General features: G+C 38.0%; 1 protein-coding gene across 2 annotated transcripts; it reads right to left on the reverse strand.

Moving 5' to 3' along the window:
• Nucleotides 1-7,744: 7,744 nt before the first annotated feature.
• Nucleotides 7,745-25,499, reverse strand: TRIM58 (tripartite motif containing 58). Of its 2 annotated transcripts, XM_047776377.1 has the most exons (6): nucleotides 25,006-25,499; nucleotides 22,142-22,237; nucleotides 14,697-14,927; nucleotides 12,629-12,651; nucleotides 12,432-12,532; nucleotides 7,745-8,515 (listed from the first exon to the last, which is right to left on the reverse strand). In XM_047776377.1, exons 1-6 carry the CDS (start codon nucleotides 25,426-25,428, stop codon nucleotides 7,947-7,949), a joined length of 1,443 nt encoding a protein of 480 aa, XP_047632333.1. In that variant the 5' UTR covers nucleotides 25,429-25,499; the 3' UTR covers nucleotides 7,745-7,946. The 2 variants fall into 2 exon arrangements, with proteins under 2 accessions (XP_047632333.1, XP_047632334.1); XM_047776378.1 differs by lacking the exons at nucleotides 7,745-8,515; nucleotides 12,432-12,532; nucleotides 12,629-12,651; nucleotides 14,697-14,927 and adding an exon at nucleotides 16,874-19,436.
• Nucleotides 25,500-26,169: the final 670 nt, after the last annotated feature.

A 26,169-nucleotide genomic window follows, 5' to 3' on the forward strand; every position in this document is an offset into this window, starting at 1 on the left:
TTAACCCACTCAGCAAGGCCAGTGATAGAACAAGCGTCTTCATGGATAGTAGCTGGGTTCATGTCCACTAAGCTACAATAGGAACTCCCTCATAGGTATGATTGATGAAATCATTGGCCATTGGAGATTGATTGATTGATTCAAGCTCTAGCCTCTCTCCCCTCCCCAGAGGTCAAGAGGTGGGACAGAAAAGTCCAACCTTCTAATCACATAGTTGTCCACTGGCAACCATCCCCATCCTTCAGTGCTTTCCAAAGTCACTTCATTAACATAACAAAAGACATCATTATCACTTTAAACACTTTGTAAATTCCAAGGGTTTAGTGAGGTGTGAGTCAGGGACTGTAGATGAACACCAACATAAGTGAGAATCAAATTTTGATCATCAAAATGACCACACATACATTTCTTATAAATCACAATATCCGTTCCTAAATACAGAAATATACTCACTATTTTAACTTGTATGCCATCAGGTATCATTAAAAATCAGATGTTAGAAGGTGCAAATCTAATGGGAGGATCTTCCTAGGATTGTGCCATGTCTTCTCCTATCTGAGTGCATATGGGCACTTGAGTCAGGAGGAAATGAAGGCCCTTTTCCTGGGTTTGGTCTATTCCTCTATAAATGGAATGGATCATGCTATTTGTGCAGAGGAGTTTATGGCTATGACAATAAGATGTAGTTTTCTTGAGGAAAAATAGGAATGGTATATGATGGTGGCCTGGGTTCATCAACAGATAAGCCCAGCTCTGGGGAAACTTCTGAATCCACAAGGGTCATTAGTACATACACTGAAGTGTGCCATAGCTATGCATCACATCGTATCTATAATTTCCCATAAGGTCTAGACAGAAAATGGGGACCATGAGAATTTGTCCCTTGGTATGAACAGGATTTATTACTTCACGTAAGCAAAATTGAGAATTTGTTTTTTATTTTATTTTATTTTTATTTATTTATTTTTTTAATAGTTATTTCCCCAATACATTTTTTTTCTATTGTACAGAATGGTGACACAGTTACACATACATGTACCCATTCTAGAGAATTCATTTTTTATTCTCTAAACATAAATACTGATAAGTCATTTGCTTCCTTCCACTATTTCCAAGAACTATTGTATATTTAAAATAACAACTGAGGAGTTCCCGTCGTGGCGCAGTGGTTAACGAATCCGACTAGGAACCATGAGCTTGCGGGTTCGGTCCCTGCCCTTGCTCAGTGGGTTAACGATCCGGCATTGCCCTGAGCTGTGGTGTAGGTTGCAGACGCGGCTCGGATCCCACGTTGCTGTGGCTCTGGTGTAGGCCAGTGGCTACAGCTCCGATTAGACCCCTGGCCTGGGAACCTCCATATGCCGTGGGAGCGGCCCAGGAAATAGCAAAAAGCCAAAAATAAATAAATAAATAAATAAATAAAAATAAAATAACAACTGAAGTATAATCATTTCTAGCCTACCTGCAAAGAGTCATTTTTTTTTCCTTAACCCTACTGAAAACAGAAGTATTTTTCTATTTTTTTTAATAAGAATTTTATGTAAGGGAAATAAGAACCCATTGTCCTAGATAATTGAAACACTTTACAGCTATGTTACTTAACAGAGAATTATCATTCATTTAGGGACCTGACAGGGAAAATTATTTACTTATTTATTTATTTGAAAGGAGATGTCAGCATATATACATGTATTTTTCCTTTTTAGGGCCGCACCTGCGGCATATGGAAGTTTCCAGGCTAGGGGTGAAATCGGAGCTACAGCTGCTGGCCTACACCACAGCTACAGCAACATGTGATCTGAGCCACGACTGTGACCTACATCACAGCTCATAGCAACACCAGATCCTTAACCCACTAAGTAATGCCAGGGATTGAACCTGCATCCTCGTGGATCCTAGTTGGATTTGTTAACTGCTAAGCCGTGAATGGAACTCAGATAAATTTATACTTTAGTCTAAAAACCTAATTTGGGGAGAATTGAGCAAGTATTTTGAACTCCTGATTTATTATACTGGGTATATATTACTTTGTTTTAATGCTGCTATAAAGGCAATATGATATCCCAAGGATGAAGTTAAAAATAATGATGATGATAATAATAATAATGATAATAACAATAGCATAAATAAGTGAATAGAAATTCAGTCCCTGCCATGGCCATGTAATATCTGAGTAAAACAGGCTTTTTTTTTTTTTTTTTTTGTCGACTGGCCAGAAAACTTATCAAAACAATTATTTGGGTTCTTTTGAGTAGACATAGTTACAGAATCAGGGAGCAAAGAGAATATTTCACTTGAGTAAATGAGGAGAACTGGTAGATTTGTAGAATATGTATTTTATACAGATGCAGACTACCTCCATCCTTCACTCTAAGAATAGAAAAGTAAATTCACAGAGGTTCCCAGAAGCACACAGAAAACATGCATGTAGGGGTTGGTTCTTGGAGAGTAGACAGATTTAATAAATCCCAATGTTACCAATTTCCCTGTCCTTTGGGACAATAAGCACCAAAATCACCACTGTAAATTAACTCAGTTCCTTCTCCCTACTGATGAAGCTATATTACTTCCTGTTTCCAACAAGACCAACATATTATCCTCCTCCTCATTCCATTCATTCAGAGTCTAGAATAATTAGCATAAGTATTTAATTCACTTTAAAAATCAGTCAGTAACATGATTGGGTTGTGGGGAAGGTGATATAATTTGTTATTTGAATCAATTGTCCAGTCCTCTGATAAACTATAAATAGAGCTCTGGAGAGATATAGCTTAAGAAAAAATAGAATCTAATGTTTGAGATTGACTTTTTAATCATTCTCTGTGATTTTAGTCATCTTTGACTTTTGGGCTAGAAAAATGTCCAACATAAAATAATAGCGGGATGCAAGGTGGTAGGGAAGTGATGATGGGGAAAGCAGACCCAAGACATCCTGTAGGGAAAGGAGGTTGCCCTATTGTGCAGTTAAGATAAAAAAGGGTTCATAAAGAATGAAAGTCAATTGCTGCAAGTTTTAGTACATATAATTTTTTGTTTATGTTTTCTATTATACTTTATTTACATTTTTCTGTCAAATTTTGTGTACATCAAAGTGACCCAGTCATATATATATATATATATTATTTAACTCATGTATATATATATATTCTTTAACTCCGTGTTATACAGTAGGATTTCATTGCTTATCCACTTCAATGGAATAGTTTGCATCTATTAACCCCAAAAGTCCAGTCCACCTCTCTTCCCTCCTCCTCCCCCTTGGCAAACACAGTCTGTTCTCAAAGTTTTGTTCCTTTTTTTTTATCTTTTGTCTTTTTTTTAGGGCCACACATGTGGCACATGGAGGTTCCCAGGCTAGGGGTCTAATCGGATCGGTAGCCACCAGCCTACATCAGAGCCACAGCAATGCCAAATTCAAGCTGCGTATGCAACCTACACCACAGCTCACAGCAATGCTGGATCCTTAACATGCTGAGTGAGGCCAGGGATCAAATCCATAACCTCATGGTTCCTAGTCAGATTGGTTTCCTCTGTGCCATGACAGGAACTCCATGAGTTTGTTTCTTTACTGTAGTAAGGTTCATTTGTACTGTATACTATATTACAGATATAAGTTATATCATATGGTATTTGTCTCTCTTTCTGACTTGTTTCACTTAGTATGAGAATCTCTGGTACCATCTGTGTTGCTGAAAATGGCCTTATTTTGTTTTTTTTTTATGGCTGAGTGGTATTCCATTGGGTATATAAACCACATCTTCTTAATCCATTCATCTGTCAATGGACATTTAGGTTGTTTCCAGGTCTTAGCTATTGTGAACAGTGCTGCAATGAATGTAGGGGTGCATGCATTTTTTTGATGAAAGTATTGTCCAGATATATGCCAAAGAGTGGGATCACTGGGTCATACAGTAATTATATACTTCATTTTCTGAGGAGCCTCCATATTGTTTTCCATAGCGGTTGTACCAATTTACATACCCAACAAGAGTCTAGGAGGGTTCCATTTTCTCCACACCCTCTCTGGCATTTGTGATTTATTGACTTGTAATGATGGCCATCCTGACCAGTGTGAAGTGGTACCTCAATGTAGTTTTGATTTGCATTGCCTTAATTAGTTTTGTTGAGTATTTTTTCATATGCTTGTTGTCAATCTGTATATCTTCTTTGGAGAAGTATCTATTCAAGTCTTCTGCCCATTTTTTGATTTTTTTTTTTTTGCTATTAAGTTTTATAAGTTGTTTCATATTTTAGATATTAAGCCTTTGCCAGTTGCAGCATTTGAGACTATTTTCTCCCATTCCATAGATTGTCATTTTTTTAATGGATTTCTTTGTTATGCAAAAGCTTTTAAATTTGATTAGGTCCCATTGCTTTATTTTTGTTTATGTTTATGAGGACTGACCTAAGAAAATATTTTTAGTACATATAATTTTATGTAACATTCTCTGAACTCCTAGTGAGTAAGAGAATTGGCATAGAGACTGCAAACAAAGCAATGCATAAGTCAAAGACACTGCTGTTTTTTCATAAGGAATCAAAGCTACAGGAGGTTCAATGGAGCCAATGCTTGAGCAATAATAGTAATAATACTACTATATTATTTTATATTAATAATAATAGTAATAATACTATTATGTCATATTTCACAAAATATTTTCAGGTCCATCACTTAATTCCCCCCGCCAAAAGTTAACCATTTATTTATATAACAAATAGGCACTGAATGATAGCCACACGCAAAGCAGTACTTGGGGTGTTTGAAATATGGCAAACATATCATTATCAATACACAAAGGTCCCTCCTCTCAGGGTGCTTACATTCTATCCAGAAAAGGCAAAAGCAAAAAACAAACAAAAACCAAAATTGTAAAAAGTAAACCCCATAAATAGGATAACAATATAATACATTAGAAATTGATAAGCACTATATTGAAGGAAAACGCCTCCATTGGACCCAGTGAAGGGGAATGGGAGGGTGAGAGGGCTCTGGCATGGGTCAGATTGTGTGGTTCTCACTGAGAAGATGAATTTGAGCATGCTTAAAAAAGAAAGGGAATGAATTAAAGAGAAATCTGGGCAAAGGAAATTGCAGGTAGTGGGCACAGCTGGCAGAAAGGCCCGAGGGCAAGAAGTGCCTAATGTAAACCCAGTCAGGAAGCCAGGATAAATGGAGAAGAATAAAAAGTGAAGTAAGGGAAAGGATGTCAGAGTCAGAGAAGGAACAAGTGATCAGATATTCCTGAGTCTGGGAGTCTGTTGTACAATGAGATAACAGTGTTAAAGGAAGACAGTGGAGACTAGGATGTTAGCTTTCTTGGTGGGGAGGTGATATTCTTGGGATTTCCTTTTTATCCTTTGAAGAGAGTGAAAGGCCTGAGCCCATGAGCCTTCCTTGTCCTGTTGAATAGGTGGAACCTCCAGGTGTGACATGATCTTAGACCAGTGACCCTGTCCTTCTTGATCCTTATGGGAAAGGAGCCCTACTGCTCTGAGTGTTTGTTCTCCATCACGACTCCTGTCATGAAATGCTATAGCAACATGAACACTCAGGTGTTACACTAAGTTTCCAGGCCCCATTTAAGCTTTGCTGATGGGGAAGCATGTATGGAGACCCAGGGTTTGAGCCTGTTTCCTACTTAGATCATGAATGGAAAAGGCTTAGTGCATGCATGGTGTATAAAGTATTAACTAAAAGGAAGTAAGGGGACATTATTATTTTCTCTGTTTCTAAAAGAGACAGGAGAATGGTTTGCTCATGATTAAACATAAATGTATCAGACATGAAGGTACAAAAAGCTTTGTTTAATACAAGGCATCATCGAAAAATAGGTGGAGTCATTGATGAAGTTTCTCCATTTCTAAAATTATTATACTCCATAATGCTCCTCCAAATTCAATAAGTCTGAAAAGAAATATGTCAGAAATATAGAAAGAAAACTAAGTAATATTATTGCAAAGTATGTAAAAGATTTTATTCAAAGAAATCTCTCTGGAAGAGAAAACTTAAAATTCAAGGTAGAATTAAAGTGGAAGATTAAAGACTTGGCAGATAATTATCAGAATGATGTTATATCAACTTTATATTCCTTCATGATTATTTAGCATTTAAACAGTTAGCACTTAAGCATATTATTTTCTTAATTTATTTATTTATTTATTTAGGGCCACCCATGTGGCATGTGGAAGTTCCCAGGCTAGGGGTCAAATCAGAGCTGCACTGAACCTACGCCACAGCCATAGCAACACTGGATCCGAGCCACATCTATGGCCTGCACCACAGCTCATGGCAAAGACAAATCCCTAACCCATGTAGCAAAGCCGGGGACCAAACCCACATCCTCACAGAGACAACATTAAGTTCTTAACCCTCTGAACCACAATGAGAACTCCTACTTAAGCATTTTTAGTATGTGGTTAGAAATTGCTTATCAGACATAGATGTAGAGAAAGATAGTAGCGAAATTATCTTTCAATAATTTTTAATAATCTTGTTGAACATGTATAGGATAAACTTTAAAAATTAGTCAAATATTATCATTATTTCATTTTTATGGTCATTTTTATATTATATTTAAATAATAAAGTTGAATTAAACCCATCACATAAACCACAACCTTAATTAATTCCCAAAACATTGTGAGGTCAATATCATTGTTCCATTGTTCCAGGTACAGGAATCACACTAAGTAGCTGAGACTGAGAGGCAGAGGGGTTATTTGAAGACTTACAACTAGTATATAGTAGGACAAATAACTAATTGAGTCAGAATTCTGAGGAATTTCTACTCTAAAAAATATATCTATGCTGTGCATCTGAAACTAACACAATATTGTAAGTCAAGTTTAAATTAATAAAAACTGTATCCAAAGATAATGAAGAAGTTGCAAGGGGTATGGCACAAGATTCAGTAATGTTACAATCAGAGGAATGGATTTCATCATTCTCAAAAACTCACCCCTGAGTAAAGACGATTTAAAGAGTGATTGATTAGTCATAGGAATCATGAATATAAAGGGATGGTTCTGTGATATATTAATCTAGAAGGAAATGGAAGGTTGAACTATAAGAGGTATAAAGCAAAATAATAAATGAAGCAATAAAAAGAAAAAAGTGAGAGAGAAAGATGCAGAGGCAGAAAGACAGAGAGAGAAAGAAGAGAGAATAAGAAGAAAAGAAGGAAAATAAGATGAAGGAGAAAGAGAATGATGGATCTGATGCTAGGACAATATTGGACTATTTTGAACAATTTATGAACTGTCATTTATAATTTTTAATATATGGAAGACACTGAAGGGATGTTAAAAGGAATGAGACATTAAAGTAAATTGATAAATATCTTTGTTGAATACGACTTCCATTCATTTAAAGAAAACTTTATCAAGAAAGTAGAGAACAGAATTGTGGTTGCCAAGGGGGAGGGGGAGGAAGTGGAATGAATGGGGAGTTTGAAGTTAGTATTTGCAAACTATTACATTTAGAATGGATAAACAACATGGTCCTACTGAATAGCTCAGGGAATTACATCCAATCTCTTGGGAGAACATAATGGAAGATAATATGAGAAAAATAATACACACACACACACACACTACATTTTATATAGTAATATATATATATTGCTAAGTCACTTTGCTGTACAGCAGAAATTGGAACAATGTTGTAAATCAATAATACTTCAAAAAATGTAAAAAAGAAGAAACAAAGTGGAGTCATTTGTGGAAAAGTGATGAGACTGGTCCATTTCTAAAATTATTATACCATACAATCCTCATCCGAATGCAAATGCTTTATATTTTCTCTTTTTCCCCATGGGAAAATTTCCATAGTGACAAGGAGTAAACTGCTGACCTATGGGGACATCTGCTGAGCCTTCACACATTCATATGCTCCATTCTACTCTAGGAAACTTTGCTAGGCTTGGGGTGTATCCCAGGAACAGAATTTTAGGAAGGATCATCCAAATGACCCCTATATGCCCAATTTTCTAACTCTACTTTGGTCAAAGGTGGCAAGATAAGAGGAGTTGTGTCACAAATGAAAAAATAAGGTCGGAGAAAACCAGAGAACAGTTGGTTGAATGTATAGATATAAGACCCATTTGTGACGTTGTAAAAGGAAATTTCACCTGCTTCATAGTCCAAGAAAATCCCAATGCAGCGTGGCCGTTCCAGGTGGAGAAGAGGCACTGATGGGGAGGAAAGGACCATGTACTCACCCCCTTTCAGTAGCCACAAGGCCCAAACCCCATTCTCAGGAGATGGTGTGGTTTCTCCCTTTCTTGACACTGTGTCTTGACAGACACCTAATCCCCACTCTGCTCTTTCTCCTACCACAACTTCCCAGTAATGCCTCCCTGATGAGAAGTTCTGCAAACCAAGGACACAGGGCCATGTGTCAAATCGCTCAGGGTTGCTGGGGACATCCTTCCACAGTTCTCCATCCTGCACACTGCGTAGGTCAGCAGTCAAGAGGAGGCTAGGATGTGCCGTGGCAGGATCCAGTTTTATGTCAACTGTGGAGAGAATTTTGTGGAACATGTAAAAAGAACAGAAATGATTGGTGAAAACTGAGGAAACCGTTGGTGATAATGAGAACTGTCACACTGTTTCTCATTCTCTAAAAACTCCTGAAGATAAAAAAACAAGTGTGTCACCTTGCAGGTCGATGAGTATATGCTTCATTGCTTTGGATATATTTCACTGCTACATCTGTATAACCCAGGACTAATTACTGCCTCGATGAAAACATAAGCATTGATGATAAGACAAACCTAGTGCATAACCATTTAGAGTCCTTTTTATCTCTATCCAAAGCACTGTGATGTTCCTTGGAAGATCCGCATTTCAAATAAAACTTACAACTCCTTGGGATATTTTTTTTTTTTTCTTCTCAAACCCTATAGGCAGATTTCATTAATATAAAATACACCACTTCAAATCTTCCTACCAGGAAGAATTCTAATATGAGCCTCATGACCTTCAGACCCTGGTGGGACTCTCATGATTGTGTTATACAATGTGACAAGAGGGAAATTATTACCCTTTACAGGTAGCGAGGTTCTTTGGTTATTAAGTTGATGGCAAAAGGGAAAATCAGAAAAATTTGGATTTCATTTTCCTTGCTGCCTTTGAAGATGGAGTGGGCCACAGTGGAGGAGAAAAGGAAGTGACCTCCAACAGATAATCAGAAAGGAGATGGGGATCTCAGTCCTAAAACTGCAAGGAACTGCTTTATGTGTTAATAGACCGGGTAAGGTTGAAAAAGGACTCTTCCCCAGACCCTTTAGAGAAGCCCAGGCTGGTCAACACTTTGATGTTGATTTATGAAACCCTAAGCGGAGAAATCAGCTGACCCCATGTGGGCACGGGATCTGAAGAACTGTGAATTAATAAATGGATGTGGCTTTAAGTGGCTAAGTTTGTGGTGATTTGCTATGTAACAAAAGAAACAATAGATGCTATGAAGCCCCTGTGAGATTGATATGAATTTTTTTTGTATATATGCTTAATAAATGCATCTACTTATGAGGTTACCTCAGTGAAGAAGGGAGACTATAAAATATTCAATGTCTTTTTTGGGTAAACATTAAAATATAGTAAATTTCATCAATCATATTTTATTATGTATATAATAATAACTTCTAATATGATGACTGTTTCTTTTATTTGTCTCTAAACCATTTCTAGCTATTTATTATTGATGCTCAAACCTGAGTGGGTCACATATGGAGTTCATTATCTGGCCATGCCATGTAACCACCCTCAAGGTGCTATTATCATCCTCATGTTATAAATGAGGATACTCAAAGCCCAAGAGATTGTGTGATTTTTCTAAACTTTGGGGTCATAAATAATAGGAACTGAAAAATGGGTCTGCAGAGAATTGTGTCAGGTCTATTTAATATATGTCATGCCTTGATACATCATTCCCACCGTAGCATACTTATTTGTTCCATTTACAAGAAAATAAACCTGTGAAACAATTATTAATACATTTATTTCCAATTCTTCTCCTGATCTCTTCTACATTTAACTCAGTTGCTCACCAAGATAGTGAGCAAACACTAACAAAACTGCTCCCTCTTCCCTGTGGCCCAGGCACTGATAAATGATCAGTTATTAGAATTTACCTTAAATGACTCTTCTGTAACACTTAACACTGTTGAGAAACGCTTTGTCCTGAAAACATTCACTTCTCTTTCCCAAAGACACCAGTCATCATGCTTTCTCTCCCTCTCCACTGGCCATATTTTCTTGGTCTCCTTACTGTTTTCTCCTTCTCTTTTCCCTCATTGCTACTGGAGAAGCCAATGGTCTCAACAGGGACCTTCTCCCTCTTTCTCAGTTCACTCTTGATGTATTCTTGGGCTGGCAGGCTCATTGCTTTAATTAAATTCCATTCATATGCTTAAAAATTCCATATCTGTAACTTCATCTGCCTACCTGACATCAACATTTGGATATTTAACATTCATCACAACATTGGGTTGTGTCCAAAATCCAATTCCCTTTTTCTGCCTCACCTGCATCTTTACCTGCTAATAAAAACAGCAATTTCATTGGCCAGTTCTGGTGATTTAAACCTTGGAATCACTCACGAATTTTCTCCCTTTCTGATGCCTTATATTTAATCCAACAACAGATTTTGACAGCTCTGCCTTTAATTTATACCAAGATTCTGTTCATTTCTCAGCCCCTCCAGTACTTCTACCCTAGTCCAGTAGACAGTCCTATGTGATTGATTTTTTGCAGAGGTTCCTAACGGGCTTTCCCACACAAAGCCCTGACCCTCTGTAAGCTATTCTCAATAAAGTACACCAAGTGATGCCCACAAGATATTGATCCAATCATTCTCTTCCTCTATTATAACTTTTAATTGATGTCTTATTTCATTCAAAGGCAAAGCATCCCACTCACAGTGGCCTGCCTATTGAGGTCTGCACTACTTGGATTTTTCTTGGCCTCTCCAGCTCATCCTCTCACTCCACTACAGCCATACAGATCTCCTCATAGCTTCTGGAATAAATCTTCCATATTCTGTTTCAGGCCTTGCGCACTAATTTTTGCTGACTAAAATTCTTTTGTCCAGATCAGATATTTGCTAAGTACCTTCTACTGAATGAAGTCTTCCTTGATCATCAATTTCAAAATTAGATGCCTTAACCCCCAAACTTCTGGCAATACTATTTTTTTTTCAATATTCTGCATCATCTTCTAACTTTTTGTGTATTTTACATAATTTAAGTAAATACTGGCAACCTGAAGCTCTAGATTTCTAAGATTTTTGATGTTACTCTTCAATTTTATATTTGAAAGCTTTGAAGGATGGTTGACATAAAATACACAATGTTTGAGGAGTTTGTTAATTATCAAGTTCATTAAAAATATATGGGACTATGAACACACTGATTATGAAGTGTAATAACTTGCAACATTTCATGCAGTTAGTATATATTAATCTGCCCATCTGAACATGTATTAAATCATTGAACAGGATTGATAAAATGGGTTTTCTCATCATGGAACAAAGCAGTTTCCGGGTAAGTAATAAAATCAATATTTAGCCATAATCAGTTGTAATTACTTGGTATAAACTGCATATAAAAAGAAATAAAAATTAATTCTATACTGTTTAAAAAACAACATAAACTGACTAAACAAACTACTTATAATAACACAGTTATTCCTACATAAAAATAACTGACTGAAATATTTTGGCTTTATTGACTTTCTAAATTAAGCAATTCATCAATTTGACAGATAATAAAATAATTCAAACCTTGTATTATTTGACACACTGCAATTCTTTCATTTATTGATGATTGTTTTTCTGTTTTCAACTGTTTCATTTAGTCCTTGAAACTACATATTTTTTTAGGATTGTATGAAAAAGTAAACAGAGATAGATTAGAACTAATGTTTTTATGTCACTGCTAATGTCATTTTCAAGCCCACTGTTGTAATCAAATGTAGCCTATATAAGTATCATTGAATCTGATACTCTTTAGGACTATTCACAAGTATCCCAATACCCTTCTAGTCACAGTACTATCTCCCTTCCCCTCTTATTGTCTGGCATGACCATGTGACATGCTTCCACCAATAGAATCTTCAGGGAAGCCATGTGTGCCACTTTAGCAAGAATGCATTTAGGAGCAGTGCATGATTCACTATGACCTTCACCTTTGCCATGGCTTCCAACAACAGGAAGGAAGCGGGGTTCTCTCAGCATGGGTTCCCATTATTTGAAATTAAAGACTCCACAATCCTCATAAACCAATAACATGATCTCAAAACAAAACCTTGCTGATTTTAGCCACTGACATTTGGATTCTGTTTGTTACTGTAGCCTGACTGGTACAGTAACAAACTGCAGCAACAGACAAATTCCAAATGTCATAGTTCTTTAAGCTCTAAAGTGCAGCCTACCTTGAAACTTTCTCAACATTTCCCTCATCCCAGGGATGCGACACATTGTCTTCAACTCCATGGGAATGATCTCTGGCTCCAGCCGTGTGACACTCTTACTTCTGAGAAGAGCACAGAACCCATAGTTTTCAGTAGAATTATCTACCAACCTCCCCAGCCTCTCCCAACCCATTCTCTGCTTCAGAAAGTAAACATACCGGTTCAAGGCTCCTCCCACACCCTGAAAGTGAAAGAGAAACACAAGCAAATGTCAGTTGACCTCTGAACTGCTTTTGACAGTTTGAAGACGAGCCATGAACAGCTCTTTAGGAATTATTGGAAACCATTAACTATTAAGATAAAACTATAGGAGGCACAATTCATTCTTAATAAAAGCTAAAAACAGCCTGTTGTTGACTGTTCTCATTAATTTAAATAAATATAATCAGTTTGCCTCTCAAAATAAAATCAGACCACAGAAAGTTTAGGTAAATTACTGTAATATCTGTTGGTTTAACTATTTTCTGAATTGATAATTCTGATGTTTATATACCTTAATAAAGAGTTACATTTTGTAAGTGGAATTTAGGTAAACATCGATTCTAAATATCTGCAGAATTTATTTGAGAAACAGTGAAAGGTATAGACATAAAAAGTTACTCCCCATGTCCCTGTAAGAAAACCTTAAATCCCTCATTATCTAAACCAACACACCATATCTATTAATTCATATGGTAGTAAGCTACCTAAGCAGATAGCAAAGTTTTACCTCAAAGTAGATTATTAACTAAATCACTTGCATTGCATTTCCCCTCTCCCTCTAAAAATAGCCATCTGTCAGATTAATTCTGACATGAAAACAGGGAAATAAATATCTAGCTTTACTTTTTGTGAGAATGTCAGACCTTGTATTTTGGCCACTGAGGGTAAAAACTAGCTTTTTTGTTTGTTTTTAGTTTTTGTTTTGACTGGATCTGTGGCATGTGGAAGTTCCCAGGCCAGGGATAGAAACTGCACCACAGCAGCAATCCAAGTCACTGCAGTGACAATGCTGGACACTTAACCCGTTATGCTGCAAGAAAATCCCTAAAGTATCAGCTTGTTGGTGGTGAGGGAAAAAGGGAAAAGTGATTATAAAAATAAAAAAAAAATTGAGAATATAGATTTGTATTACAAAACATTCTTCACCTTATTCAGTGCTAATAAATGCTCATTTTTAAATAAATTGTTTTTTGAGATATAGTAAGATGACATAAATGAATATTATTGAAAATGTCAAAGTTCTTGTTTTGTTTACTGTCTGAAATTTTAAAAATATATCCCTTTCTGAAACTCAGTTTTCCCACTAAGAAGTGGGCATAGCAATAATAATAATAATAATAATAATAATAATAATATTTATTGATGTATAGATATATTGAAGACAAAATGGGATTAATTAAATATAAGTTCTTTGTAAATTCATTCATTTAATGACCCCCACTCTGTGGCCAATGATATTTGGTCACAGTACTAGTATGAGGATATGAATTACTTAGTTCAGAAATTCCTAAATGTATCTTTGGGGATGAAGTACAATGAAGTGTGCCCAGAAAGTCTGTACTGTAGTGATGATATGATAATATGATGATGATAGCATGCATCCTGCAACAATGATGACTCTCTCAATTCACTTGGGATTTAAGGCCTTCAAGGAATATTAGAAAGAAATATTTCCATTTCTGTTTCTTATTTGTCTGCTCTATAATCTCAAATATATTGTGGGTAAGCTACATGGAGTCCAAGTAAGCCCTCCCCGCTGTGCCTGGAATGGGCTAAAAAATTAAAATTTTCCTTAAAAATTAACATGCAAATTTCAAAGAACAATTTCAAACAGTACTCATACTTTTGGCTACTGACACTAAAACCAGTTAACAGACTTTTTCAATTGGCCTTCACTGAAATACAGCGATACCATCATTGACAGATTGTGAGATTTTAAGAAATGCTTTTCAGGCAGCATAGCATAGATTGCTTTTTTCTGCTTAATCTGAGTAAATCATGGCATTAATTTTAGCTTTAAAAATACTTAAGTGTCTGTCCGTGGTGTGAACTATTTTGTATGGTTTGCTAGAGTCCCTGCAGATTCTGATGCTAGGATTGAGAATTAAGATGCTTTCCAAGTAAATTCTATGGTGCCCTTTTCCTAAAGAGTATAAATGCTTAAGGATTTTGTCTCTGAAAGCTGTTATCTGTCCCCTTGGCCTCACATCTGTCCCTCCTCACCCCCCAAGCCCCTAGCCTGACCTCTAGCAGACCCAGGGGTGGGCGCTGGCATCTCTCCTCCAGCTCTTCTGCCAGCTCCTTCAGGGCCCTGCTGTGCTGAACCAGCTGGTTCTTGCTCTCTCTCAGTCTCTGCAGGGTGGCTCGCTCCTCCTCCTCCAGTCTTCTAAGCTGCAGTTGCTCCTCCAGGGCCAGGAAGCCACGATACTTTTCAAACTCCAACCTGAAGCGTTGCCTCTGTATTTCCACTTTCTCCTGGAGTGACACATCAAACCATCAGTGACTGTGGCAGAGTTTCTGGCCTCCACTTTCATGTAGGGGATGATGAAACTGGAGAAGGCAATATCTGTAGAGATCTCCTTCGTAATTCTATAAACAAATTCATTTTAACATGAGACTACTCAAGAGAAGTGACCTGGTAGAGTTTTCAAACTCAGAGTTTGAGAAAGATTTGTATTTGTATTCCCATTTCCATGGACTGATTGGCAAGGTACTTCCACATTCAAGTTTCAGTATTATATATAAAATGAGGGAAAAGAAAAATATGGGAAATAGAATTAAATCTTAAAAAAAATTTATTGGAGTATAATTGACATACAATATTTTGTCAGCATCAGTTGTACAAAAAAAAAGTGAATTAGTTACACATATACACATATGCATTTTTTTTTCAGATTCCATTCCCATATAGGCCACCACAGAGTACTGAGATTTCCCAGTGCTGTACAATAGGTCATTATTACTTATCAATTTTACATATAATAGTGTGAGTATGCCAATCCCAAATTCACAATTTAGCCCTTCCCCCAAACTTTACCCTTTTGCAACCGTAAAGTTTAGTTTCAAAATCTTTGATTCTGTTTCTGCTTTGTGAATAAGTACTTATATATCATTTTTATTAGATTCCACATATTAGTGATCTCATATACTTATCCTTCTTTGGCCGACTTACTTCACCTAGTATGATAATCTCTAGGTCCATCCATGTTGCTGCAAAAGGCATTATTTCATTCTTTTTTTATGGCTGAGTAATAATCCATATATATATATATACAATATATATAAAATATACATATATAAACTTCTTTATCCAATCCTCTGTTGACATAATTTAGTTTGTATTCATGTCTTGAGTATTGTAAATAGTGCTGCAGTGAACATTAGGATGCATGTACTTTATCAAATTACTGTTTTCTCCAGATATGTTCTTGAGTGGGATTGAGGATCATATGGTAGTTCTACATTTAGTTGTTTTAAGGAATGTCCATACTGTTCTCCATAGCAGTTGCCCCTATTTACATTCCCACCAACTGTATAGCAGAGTTCCCTTTTATCCACACCCTCTCCAGCATTTATTGTTTGTAGACTTTTTGACAATGTCCATTCTGACAGGTGTGAGGTAATACCACATTGCAGCTTTGATTTGCATTTCTCTTGTAATTAGTGATGTGGAGTATCTTTTCATCTGCATTTGGCCATCTGTCTTTTTTATAGAAACATTTATTTAAATATTCTTAACATTTTTCATTGACAGGGTTTGTGGGGGTTTTTTGGTATAAAGCTGAATGAGATGTTTGTATAATTTGGAGATTAATACCTTTTGGGTACTTTTATTTGAAAAGATTTTCTCAAGTTCCTTGTCTTTTCATTTTGTTTATGGCTTCCTTTCCATGCAAAAGCTTTTAAGTTTAATTTGTTCCCAGTTGTTTATTTTTATTTTTATTACTCAAGGAAGTTGATCCAAAAAGATATTGCGGTTTATGTCAAAGAGTGTTCTGCATATCTTTTCCTCTATGAGTTTTATAGTATCTGGTCTTATATTCATGTCTTTAATCAATTTTGAGTTTATTTTTGTGTATGGAGTTAGTGTTTAAATTTTATTATTTTACATGTATCTGTTTAGTCTTCCCAGCTTTGCTTATTGAAGAGATTTTCTTTTATCCATTGTGTATTCTTGCCTATTTTTAATAGATTAATTAATTATAGGTGGTGTGTGGGTTTATTTCTGGGCTTTAAATCCTATTCCACTGCTCTATATTTCTGTTTTCAGGTCAGTACCATACTGGTTTGATGACTGTAGCACTGCAGTTTAATATGAAGTTTTTCTTTCTCAAGATTGTTTAGGGTATTTGGGGTCTTTGGTGTTTCCATACAAATTTTAAAAAACGTGTTCTAGTTCTGTGGAAAATGACATTGGCATCTTGAGAGTGATTGCACTGAATCTATAGATTGCCTTGGGTAGTACAGTCATTGACAATATTGATTCTTCTGATCCAAGAACATGATATATCCACCCATTGATTTGTATCATCCTCAGTTTCCTTCATCAGTGTCATATAGTTTTCAGAGTACAGGTGTTTTGTCTCTTTAGGTAGGTTTATTCTTATATAGTTTATTCTCTTTAATGTGATTGCAAATGAGACTTTCTTTAATTTCTGTTTATGATTTTCCCTGCAGCTTTACTGAATTCACTGATGAGCTCTCGTAGTTTTCTGATAGAATCTTTAAGATTTTCTATCTTTAGCATCATGTTATCTGCAAACAGTGATAGTGTGGGTTTTTATCAGGTTCCTCCATCTGAAATAATTTGTCATCTCACTTTGTCTAACTTTCTATGTGTATGGTCACCTTTCTGCAGGCTGGAGGATTTTATTCCCTCATGCTTCAGGGGTCTTCCCCTTGTGGGTAAGTTTGGTCCAGGGTCTTGTTCAGGCTTCCTGATATGAGGAACTGCTGCCTTGCAATGGTGAGTGGAGCTGGGTTTTGTACCTCAGGTGGGCTGAACCTTGTCAAGAGGCGTGTTTAGAGGTAACTGCAAGCTCTGGATGACTTTATGCAGCCCGTCTGAATTTAATATATTTTTGGTGAAAGGGCTGTTTTCAGTTTGGCTCCTTGCCACCTTTCTTCTCACTGTATTCTGAATTTTAGCCCCTTGATAGGATATATGATTGATGTTGCAGTGACAAGATCCTGCACTGTTTTGTCTGTGGTTATCACAGGCCTGTAATGGCAGGGCCTGCTCCCTAGTTCTTGGAGTAGAGTCCCCAAGATCTGCTTCTGAGCTGTTTCGGATCATCATTGTGAAATAGGTGGGTTTGCAGCACTCACACTGGGAAAGGAGCCACTGAGTATTCTTCTGCTGGAGCTGTTCACCTGTGAGTGTTCTCTGTTGTGTCACATTTCACCCAGTGTTTGGGCTCACAAAGTACACTGCTGTTGTCACTGTCTTGGTTCTACTTTAACTGTGGGCATGTCAGTAATTGGCCCTGATATCTCTTTGGCACTGTTTCCACTAGGTCAGTGGCACAGATGCACTGAGGTCAAGACTCAGGACTGCAGTATTTGTGCACCTGGGCCTGCTGTGGGAGCTATGGAGTCAGCTCAGATTCTGGCCTGGTCCAGCCCTCACATGTACATACCCAAGAGTCCACAGCTTCTAAAGCCAGACCTGTCTCAGCTATGGGAGCACTTGTTGTCTTTTCAGATGTTTCACCAGCACTGAATTTATAGGGCTGAAAGTGGAGTTGTTGCATCCATGGTTCATGCAATTGGAAGGAGAGATTACAGATCTTCCTCCCTAGTCACAGGGCTTTTTAGCATGGGTACTTGTCACCTCTTTCCTCAGTGTGTGCCATTATCCCCTTGATAGTAGGTGTGCAGATGTAGCAGCTGGTGCCCAGTCCTGGCTTTCTTGGTAGTAGTGGCTTATGTGTGCTCACTCAGAGCATATGATGAGAGCAGCTGTGTCTCATAACCCCTGCTGGAGCTAGGTGGTGATTAGAGATGGAGTCTAGGAGCCAGGTGGCAATGGCTTGCATGACCCCTCCTAGAGTGCAGTGGTGGCAGTTAGGGATGGAATACCCGAGGGAGGTGGAAATGGCTTGCAGGACCCCTCCTGGACCCTGACAGTGGCCAGTGGATGTCACTCACTCGCAGGACCCTCTGTGGTATTGGCGGTGGTCCACGTACACTCCTGTGGTGGCTAGGGCAGATGTTGGTGCCTGGCCGGGGGACCCTCAGTGGTGGCAGCAGCTCACACTCCCAGGGATGTGGGGGCAAGGGTCGGCGTCCAGTTGTGGGACCCTCAGCAACAGCAGTCAGCTGTGCAAACACCCGGGGAGTTGGAGGCAGAGGTGGGCGTCTGGTCACGGGCCCCTCAGCAGTGGTGGCTGGCCCTGCAAGCTCCCTGGAAGGCAGGCACAGAGGTTGATGCACCACCATAGGCTTCTTGGTGGCACCAGGAGCAGGCCACTTGTGCTTTCTGGGAGATGGAGGCAGTAGTCTGCTTTTAGCCATGGAACCCTCAGCAATGGTGGCTGGTCTCTGGAGATCCTGGGAAGGAAGGTGCAGAGGTGGGTACCCAGTTGTGAGACCTGAAGCTGTGGTGGGACGCACGTGCTTCTGGGGAGACAGAGGTAGTGATTGGCGCCTGGTCCCAGGACCTTCAGCAAAGGTGGCAGTGGGCTGTATGTGCTCCCAGGGAGATGAGGGCAGAGGTCGGTTCCTGGTTGGGATACCCTCAGCAGTGGTGGCTGGCCAGATAAACTTGCGGGAAGGAGGGCACAGAGGTTGATGCACCACCTTGGGCCCCTTGGTGGCACTGGCTGCAGGCCACCTGTGCTTCCGGGGAAATGGAGGCAGAGGTCTGAGCTTGGTCACAGGACCCTCAGAGGTGACAGTGGGTTGTGTGCGCTCCCCAGAAGGCAGGCTCAGAGGTCGGTGCCCAGTTGTTGGACCTGTGGCAGTGGCAGGCTGTACACGTTCCTGGGAAGGTGGGTGCAGAGATAAGTGCCCAGTTGCCAGAACCTCAGGTGAGGTCTAGAATTAAATATTGATTAACCTGTTGAGCAGAGTGACTCGCACAGAATAGTTGGAAAACAGAGATTAAAATTTACTATCAGAGTTGTTTCTGGAATGTTAACTGTTTGGAAACACCAGAATTATGAAGAGAGATTAATGAGACCTGGGTTTCTAAATGTTAGTAGAAAAAAGTTTAGATATTAGAAAATATTTCTTAGTAATGTGGTAATCATGTATACATTCTCAGTAGGGCCAAAAAATAAATGATTTTTGGTCGACTTATTGCAGAGATTCAGGGAAGTGATCCTGATTTCTACCCAAATCCCACATCTATAATTTTTTTAATTGACCTAAGGATCATACTTTGATACAGAATTTGAAAAACTACCTTTAAACTAAGTGTAAGAGGCAAATTATCCTCCCATAGTCTCTTCACATTTTGCATTCTCTGGTCCATTACTAAACATTTTAATAGTTTGTTCAATTAAAGAACATAAGCTATCAGCTTTAAAAAAATTCTAATAATGGTTTTCATCAAATTTCATAAGACTCTACTTCTTCCTTCAGTTTCCTTTTTCTACCTCCTTTTCCCACTTCCTAAACAACTCAACCATATAATCCTGACACCTTTAAAATCAACCAACTGTGAATTCCATATTCTGATCTGAAAGGTACAACTCATTGAATTTTCTCCCGTTCCTCATGTTGCAGGCTGTGCTATTGACAAGTGGTGCTAATGACTCAGTCACTGAAAAAAAGTGGAACTATATTTGTGTCATGAGGAATGACATGGTGAGAAGGGTTTTAGTTGCAATTCATTGTTTTCTCAATTACCCTTTTGAGTACTACAATTATATCTACAAATATGAAAGGCTAAGCATTTTCATGAAATTTAGAGTCGATTTTTTAAGCCTGTGTTTATTGCCTTTGGTTTATTTGGATATATTCCCAAAGGTAAGAATCATGAAAGTTTTCTTGACTTAGAACAAGGATCTTAGAATCATCTTTACTTTAGAATAATCAGTGGAGGGTTCAAAAATTAAGGAACCCAGAGTTCAGATGTGGAGATATATTTTATTTCTTTTCTTTTTAGGCAGCACCTGTGGCATAGAAAGCTACCAGGCTTGGGGTCGAATCAGAGCTGCAGCTGTCAGCCTATGCTATAGCCACAATGACGGAGGATCTGAGCCACATCTGTGGCCTGTGTTGAAGCTCTTGTTAACCCCAATCCTTAACACACTGAGCAAGGCCAGGGATTGAACCTGAGCCGTAATGGGAGCTCCTGGAGTTTCTAATTTTGTAAATTATTTGTCAAGTCAGGATTAAAGACAATTAACTTGGATTACTAGGCTAAAAGAAACAAACTGACCAATAAATGTCAATAACAAATAAATTTACTTATAATATGTATAGCTATGGGAAAAGATATCACTGGAGAACAATATAGTACAAGTCAAAATTTTTGAAAAAAAAAAGAGGAAAGGAATACAAAGATAGAGAAAACAATTAGAGAAAAAGGACTTCTTAGAGGAGGACAGAGAAAAGAAATATTTTATAAAATAAATTCTATTTATGTTACAATACATATTAGATAAGTTAAACACCTATGTGATTTCTATATAGAGTTTCTCAGGCTTGACACTCTTGAGATTTGCCAGGTGATTCTTTTTATGGTTGTTAAAGTAGAGTTGATTTACAATGTTGTGTTAATTTCTGCTGTATAACAAAGTGATTCAGCCATACATACTCACGCAGTCTTTTTAATATTATTTTCCATTGTGCTTTATCTCAGGATATTGAATATATTTCCCAATAGGACCCTATTGTTTTTGACCAGATGATCTTTTGTTGTAATTTTTTTGGGGAAAAGGGAGACTACCCTGTGCATTGTAGGGTGTTAAGCAATATTCCTGGGCTCTCTGCATGAGATGAAAGTAACACACTTACCCTTTTCCAGTTGCAACAATCAAAAATATCTACAGATATTGCAAAATATCTCTTTGGAAGGCAACACTACCCCAGAACCACTCTGTGTGTTTTTGTGTGTATCCCTGTGTGGATAAATAGGTCAGAAAAAAAGTTGATGTGGTGAAGAAAAGAGAAAATATATGAATTGCTGAAAAGAGACTGAAAATTCAGATCATTTTCCTCTTTGTAAGATGATGACTATTAGATTATATTTCATATATATAAATGCTGTGGAATACTCAGTATTTCATTCATCCAACAAATATGTATTTCTTACACTAGTAGTGACATCTGTTCTGTGTGATGCAGAATTACAGTAAGTTCAAGGTCAGTAAAGCTATTTATTTATAATTTGGATTCAGGTAGTGTTAATGGAGATAAAAATAACACAGCTATATAAGGGTGCAGGGTGATCCAGGGTGATACTAAGATTGTTTTGTTTTTGTTTTTTGTTTCTTTTTTGACTGTTCTCGTGGCAGGCAAAGTTCCTGGGCCAAGGATCAACCCGCACCACTGCAGTGACACAGCAGTGACAACACTGGATCCTTAACCCTCTGTGCCACCGGGGAACTCCCCAAGATGTTTTCCTTGTGAACCAGAACAAAAATGCTGTAACAGGGAACAGGGTAGAAAAATTATTTAACGACCTAATTTCTATCCCTCAGATAGGCTACCTTTTTGAATCCCCAATATTCTCTTACCTTCCAAATGACAGTTTTCTTCCCTATATTAGCCTCTTGAGTCGAAGCTTCCTCCATCTCGTTCCTCACAAGCTCCTGGGCCATCTGAAGCTTTACCTGTTTAGGAAGATAGTCTGTGGCTATTACAGATACCCTCATTCAGTACTTAACATTGACCAGGTGTTGGGGGGAATACAGAGATCAGCTAGAACAGGCCCACAAAAGCATATAGAAATGTTTGACCTTATTAATAACTGTTAAACATACACACTTTTTTTTTTTTTTGTCTTTTTAGGGCTGCACCTGTGGCATGTTGAAGTTCCAGGGCTAGGGGTCAAATCAGAGCTGTAGCTGCTGGCCTCTATCAGAGCTCACAGCAATTCTGGATCTTCAATCCACTGAGAAAGACCAGGAATCAAACCCCCTTTCCCATGGATACTAGTTGGGTTTGTTACCCCTGAACCCCAACAGGAACTCCTAAATATACACATGTTTTTAAATGTTGATGACGGATATAATCAAATATTTATCTAAAAGTGTTAACTATAGACTTTTTAGAAGTATGATAATTTTTTTGTCATTTTTATTTTTTTATTATTACTTAAACATTTTTTTTTGGCAGCACCTGTGGCACATGGAAGTTCCCAGACCGGGGATCAAACTCAAGCCACAGAAGTGAAAACACCAAATCCTAGCAGTGACAACCACTAGACCATCAAACTTGTGCTTACTATACTTTAAATAGTAAAACTGTAACTAACCAAAATGTTAAAAATAGTGGAGTAAGAAAAATATTATTTTCACAGGATGGAATTTGAATAAGATATGGCAGACTATGTAATGATAAGAAATTCATAATGTAAAACAAAATTAAAATAAGTATGTTCTATATAAACTGACACCAATTTTGAAAAGTAAAAGTGTTTATAATGAATATACAAAAACTGGGCAGAGGCCAGTGAAAATATATTCAATAAATAAAATTTCTTCTTCTAGTGCCTGGTTGAAAAGTGATCCTATTCCTTATATCTACATATTTCAACTTCTTAAAGTTATTTATTACTTTGTAATCAGAAGTGTATTTATTATTATTTGGCCATAATAAACCTTTTAAGTTAGTACGTATTAAATGAGAAAGAAATATAGACTGTCATAAGTCTTAAAAGGGGTAGAAAAATAATTTAGTTTTTATTATTTTTAATTTAATAAAAACTAAATTTCTTTTCAATCCTAGGACCTCCACAAGAGATAAACACATGTCTTTTATTTATGGAGGGCATATAAAAAGATAGAATGCATATGTCTTAAAACTCTTCTAACTCTTCTCAGAGTCATTCAATAAGTCCTATACATCAATTGTTTTTTTAGAGATAACAGTCTAATGTAGAACACATAAAATAGCAGTAGAATCCATGGAGGCTTTTAACAAGATGAAGAAAGTAGCAGTTTATTTTAGTGTTTGGAAGGAATAGAACACCTTGACACTTAGAAACAAACAAAAAAATTGTAAGCAAAAGCAAGGAAATAAAAAGTCGTGACATGTTTGGAGACAGCAGTGATTAGGCTTGTTTTGCTGGGTGGAATAATTGGTTAAGATAAGAGCTACAGTAAGAGAATTTAGGGTCCTCAAAAGTCTTGATTGATGGACTAAGGAGTTTAGAAGATGTTTATTTGATATTTAGTTCAAGGGCTACTGCAATAGAGAGAAATTCCTTAGAAATATGACAGTATCCATGCACTGTAGGGTACCTTCCAGATTAAAAAAATAATTAATAATGGAAAAAAAAGGCAAATTCTATCTAGAAAGTAGCTAACACCTGAATTTTGTGGAAGACAACCAAAATCAAGAAGAAAAACTAATAGTGATATTTTTGGTAGGCCCAGAGGGAAGTTGAGGGAAAAATATTACAATGATAGATTTAAAACAAAATAATAATAATAATAATAATAAAGGTATTATTTATAATGATAATATTTTTGAAAGTTAATATTTGTACTTCATGTCATTGTAATATTACTTTACATAAATATTAGTAGAATAAAGATGGCTTTAATCTCCTTTATGCTAGCAGCTGTTCCAGTACTGGAAATTTAAATGTTTTCAGAATATATCAAAAAATTTTTGATCAGCGCCAGGAGGGAGAATCCTATTCACAGAGTTTCAAAGATGCCACTTTTGTGAGCCAGATACTTCAGTATGAGTCACCTTTTCCTTGAAAATGCTCACATAATAAGTCCACAAATATGTGTTGAATAGAGAAGGGCTTAGCTACTGGATTCCTACCTCAGTATTGTCAGTCTCTAAAGTTGATTAGAGCCTAGTGCCCAGCTGGACACTATTCTTAGCAAATGTTCAAACATAAAGCCTGTTTTGGTGACAATATTAATGAACATAGAGATAAACTCTATGCAAAAGAAAAACACTATATAAATGATAGTCATTAGGAAGTGTTTACAGTACCAATGTACACCTGTGACTAAGAACCAGGACAACACAGCCCTTCACACCAGAGCCCTAGCTGTGAAACCCAGACCATCAATATCAGAAAACAAAGACCAGCATGAAAATAAATGACCAGGGAAAGTTTCACGGGAGAGAAGGGCAGTGGCAGTCTAAAATAATTGTATGTTTGCTTCCTGAACAGGGGTCTCAAAAGATGCGGTTATCATGGAGCAAAGGCGAGAAGACCACAAACTGAGTGTGAGCCATAAGGGCAGAGGGTGGGGAGGGTGCTGGGTCATTCAGATCTGGTAAATATCTCTTGGCTTTGTCTCTAGCAAGGCACTTTGAAAACCTGTGACTCAGCTGGCAGCTCTGTTTTAGAATAGCATTTCCAGAGTCAGGAAATCATGGCTCTCTGCCTGCCATGGTTAGCACCTCTCACCTGGTAGCACCTGGCGGCCTCCTGCAGTGGCTCTGTGTGGTGGCTCCTATGCTCTGGGGTGGTTTCACAGACCCAGCACAGCGCCTCCTGGTCCTCCTTGCAGAAGCGGGTCAGCTCCTCATGGTGCCTTACACACAGGCGCGAACTCGAGGGTCCCGCTCCCAGACCCAGCTGCCTCACGCTCTCCACCAGGCTGGCCAGCTGCCGGTTGGGACGGAAGTTCTCCTGTCTGAACGGACCTCTGCACTGTGGACAGGCATAGAGGCCACTCTGTGCGCTGTCCGATTTCTCGCAGAACTCAGAGATGCACTTGAGGCAAAAGCTGTGGCCGCAGTCCACACTGACTGGATTCTGCAGGAAATCCAGGCACACAGGGCACCTGGCCTCCTCACACAGCCGCTCTCCAGGCGCCCCTGAGGCCATGGCCCTCTGCGCCTTGCATGGCCCGGCTGATAGCAGCTGCCTTCCTCGCAGCCAGCACTATCTCTTCTGGTGGTCTGGCACAACAGGGAGGATCCCCACAGACACGAGATGGGTTTTATCCGCTGGCTTGGTTTCAAGAGGCTAAATGAGCTACTCCCAGTGAAAAGTTGCAACTCAGACACCCTCAACCTCAAGATTAAAATTAACCTTCTACTAACCTTGGCCTCCTAGCAAAACGATCATTTCTCACGAAATCCCTCATAGCATACCTCATTGGAGCCTACTCATGTTTTCACTGTCAGTAAATTTGGAGAATTGCTTAGCTCCTTCCTTCCATTATTTTCTAAACTACTCCATGACCTTCTTATCCTTATGCGGCACAATGATTTTTTCAAATCTTTATTTTTTTCTACCTCCTGTTAATTAGCTCATGATAAAGAAATGGGTAGATAAGAAAATGGGAAATACTTGAAAACTAGTGTATAACAATGATAGATCTATAGACCAACAAAAATTCAAAGTATTTAAATAAATATCTGGCCCAGTTCAGGGAGTCTTACAGTGACTGCACATGTTATGATTTTTGCAAAACATGTCTTGGAGGTGGCAAATCTGTACCTTAAGGAATTGATTAGAAGTAATATCTCAAGCATGGTCCATCCCTGCCCTGTCACCTCTGAGATGGGGGAGAATGAGAAAGACATAGAAGAAGCAAGGTGATTTGACTCAAGATGGTTATGT

Source organism: Phacochoerus africanus, chromosome 4, assembly GCF_016906955.1.
Source record: "Phacochoerus africanus isolate WHEZ1 chromosome 4, ROS_Pafr_v1, whole genome shotgun sequence".
NCBI classification, from domain to species: Eukaryota; Metazoa; Chordata; class Mammalia; order Artiodactyla; family Suidae; genus Phacochoerus; species Phacochoerus africanus.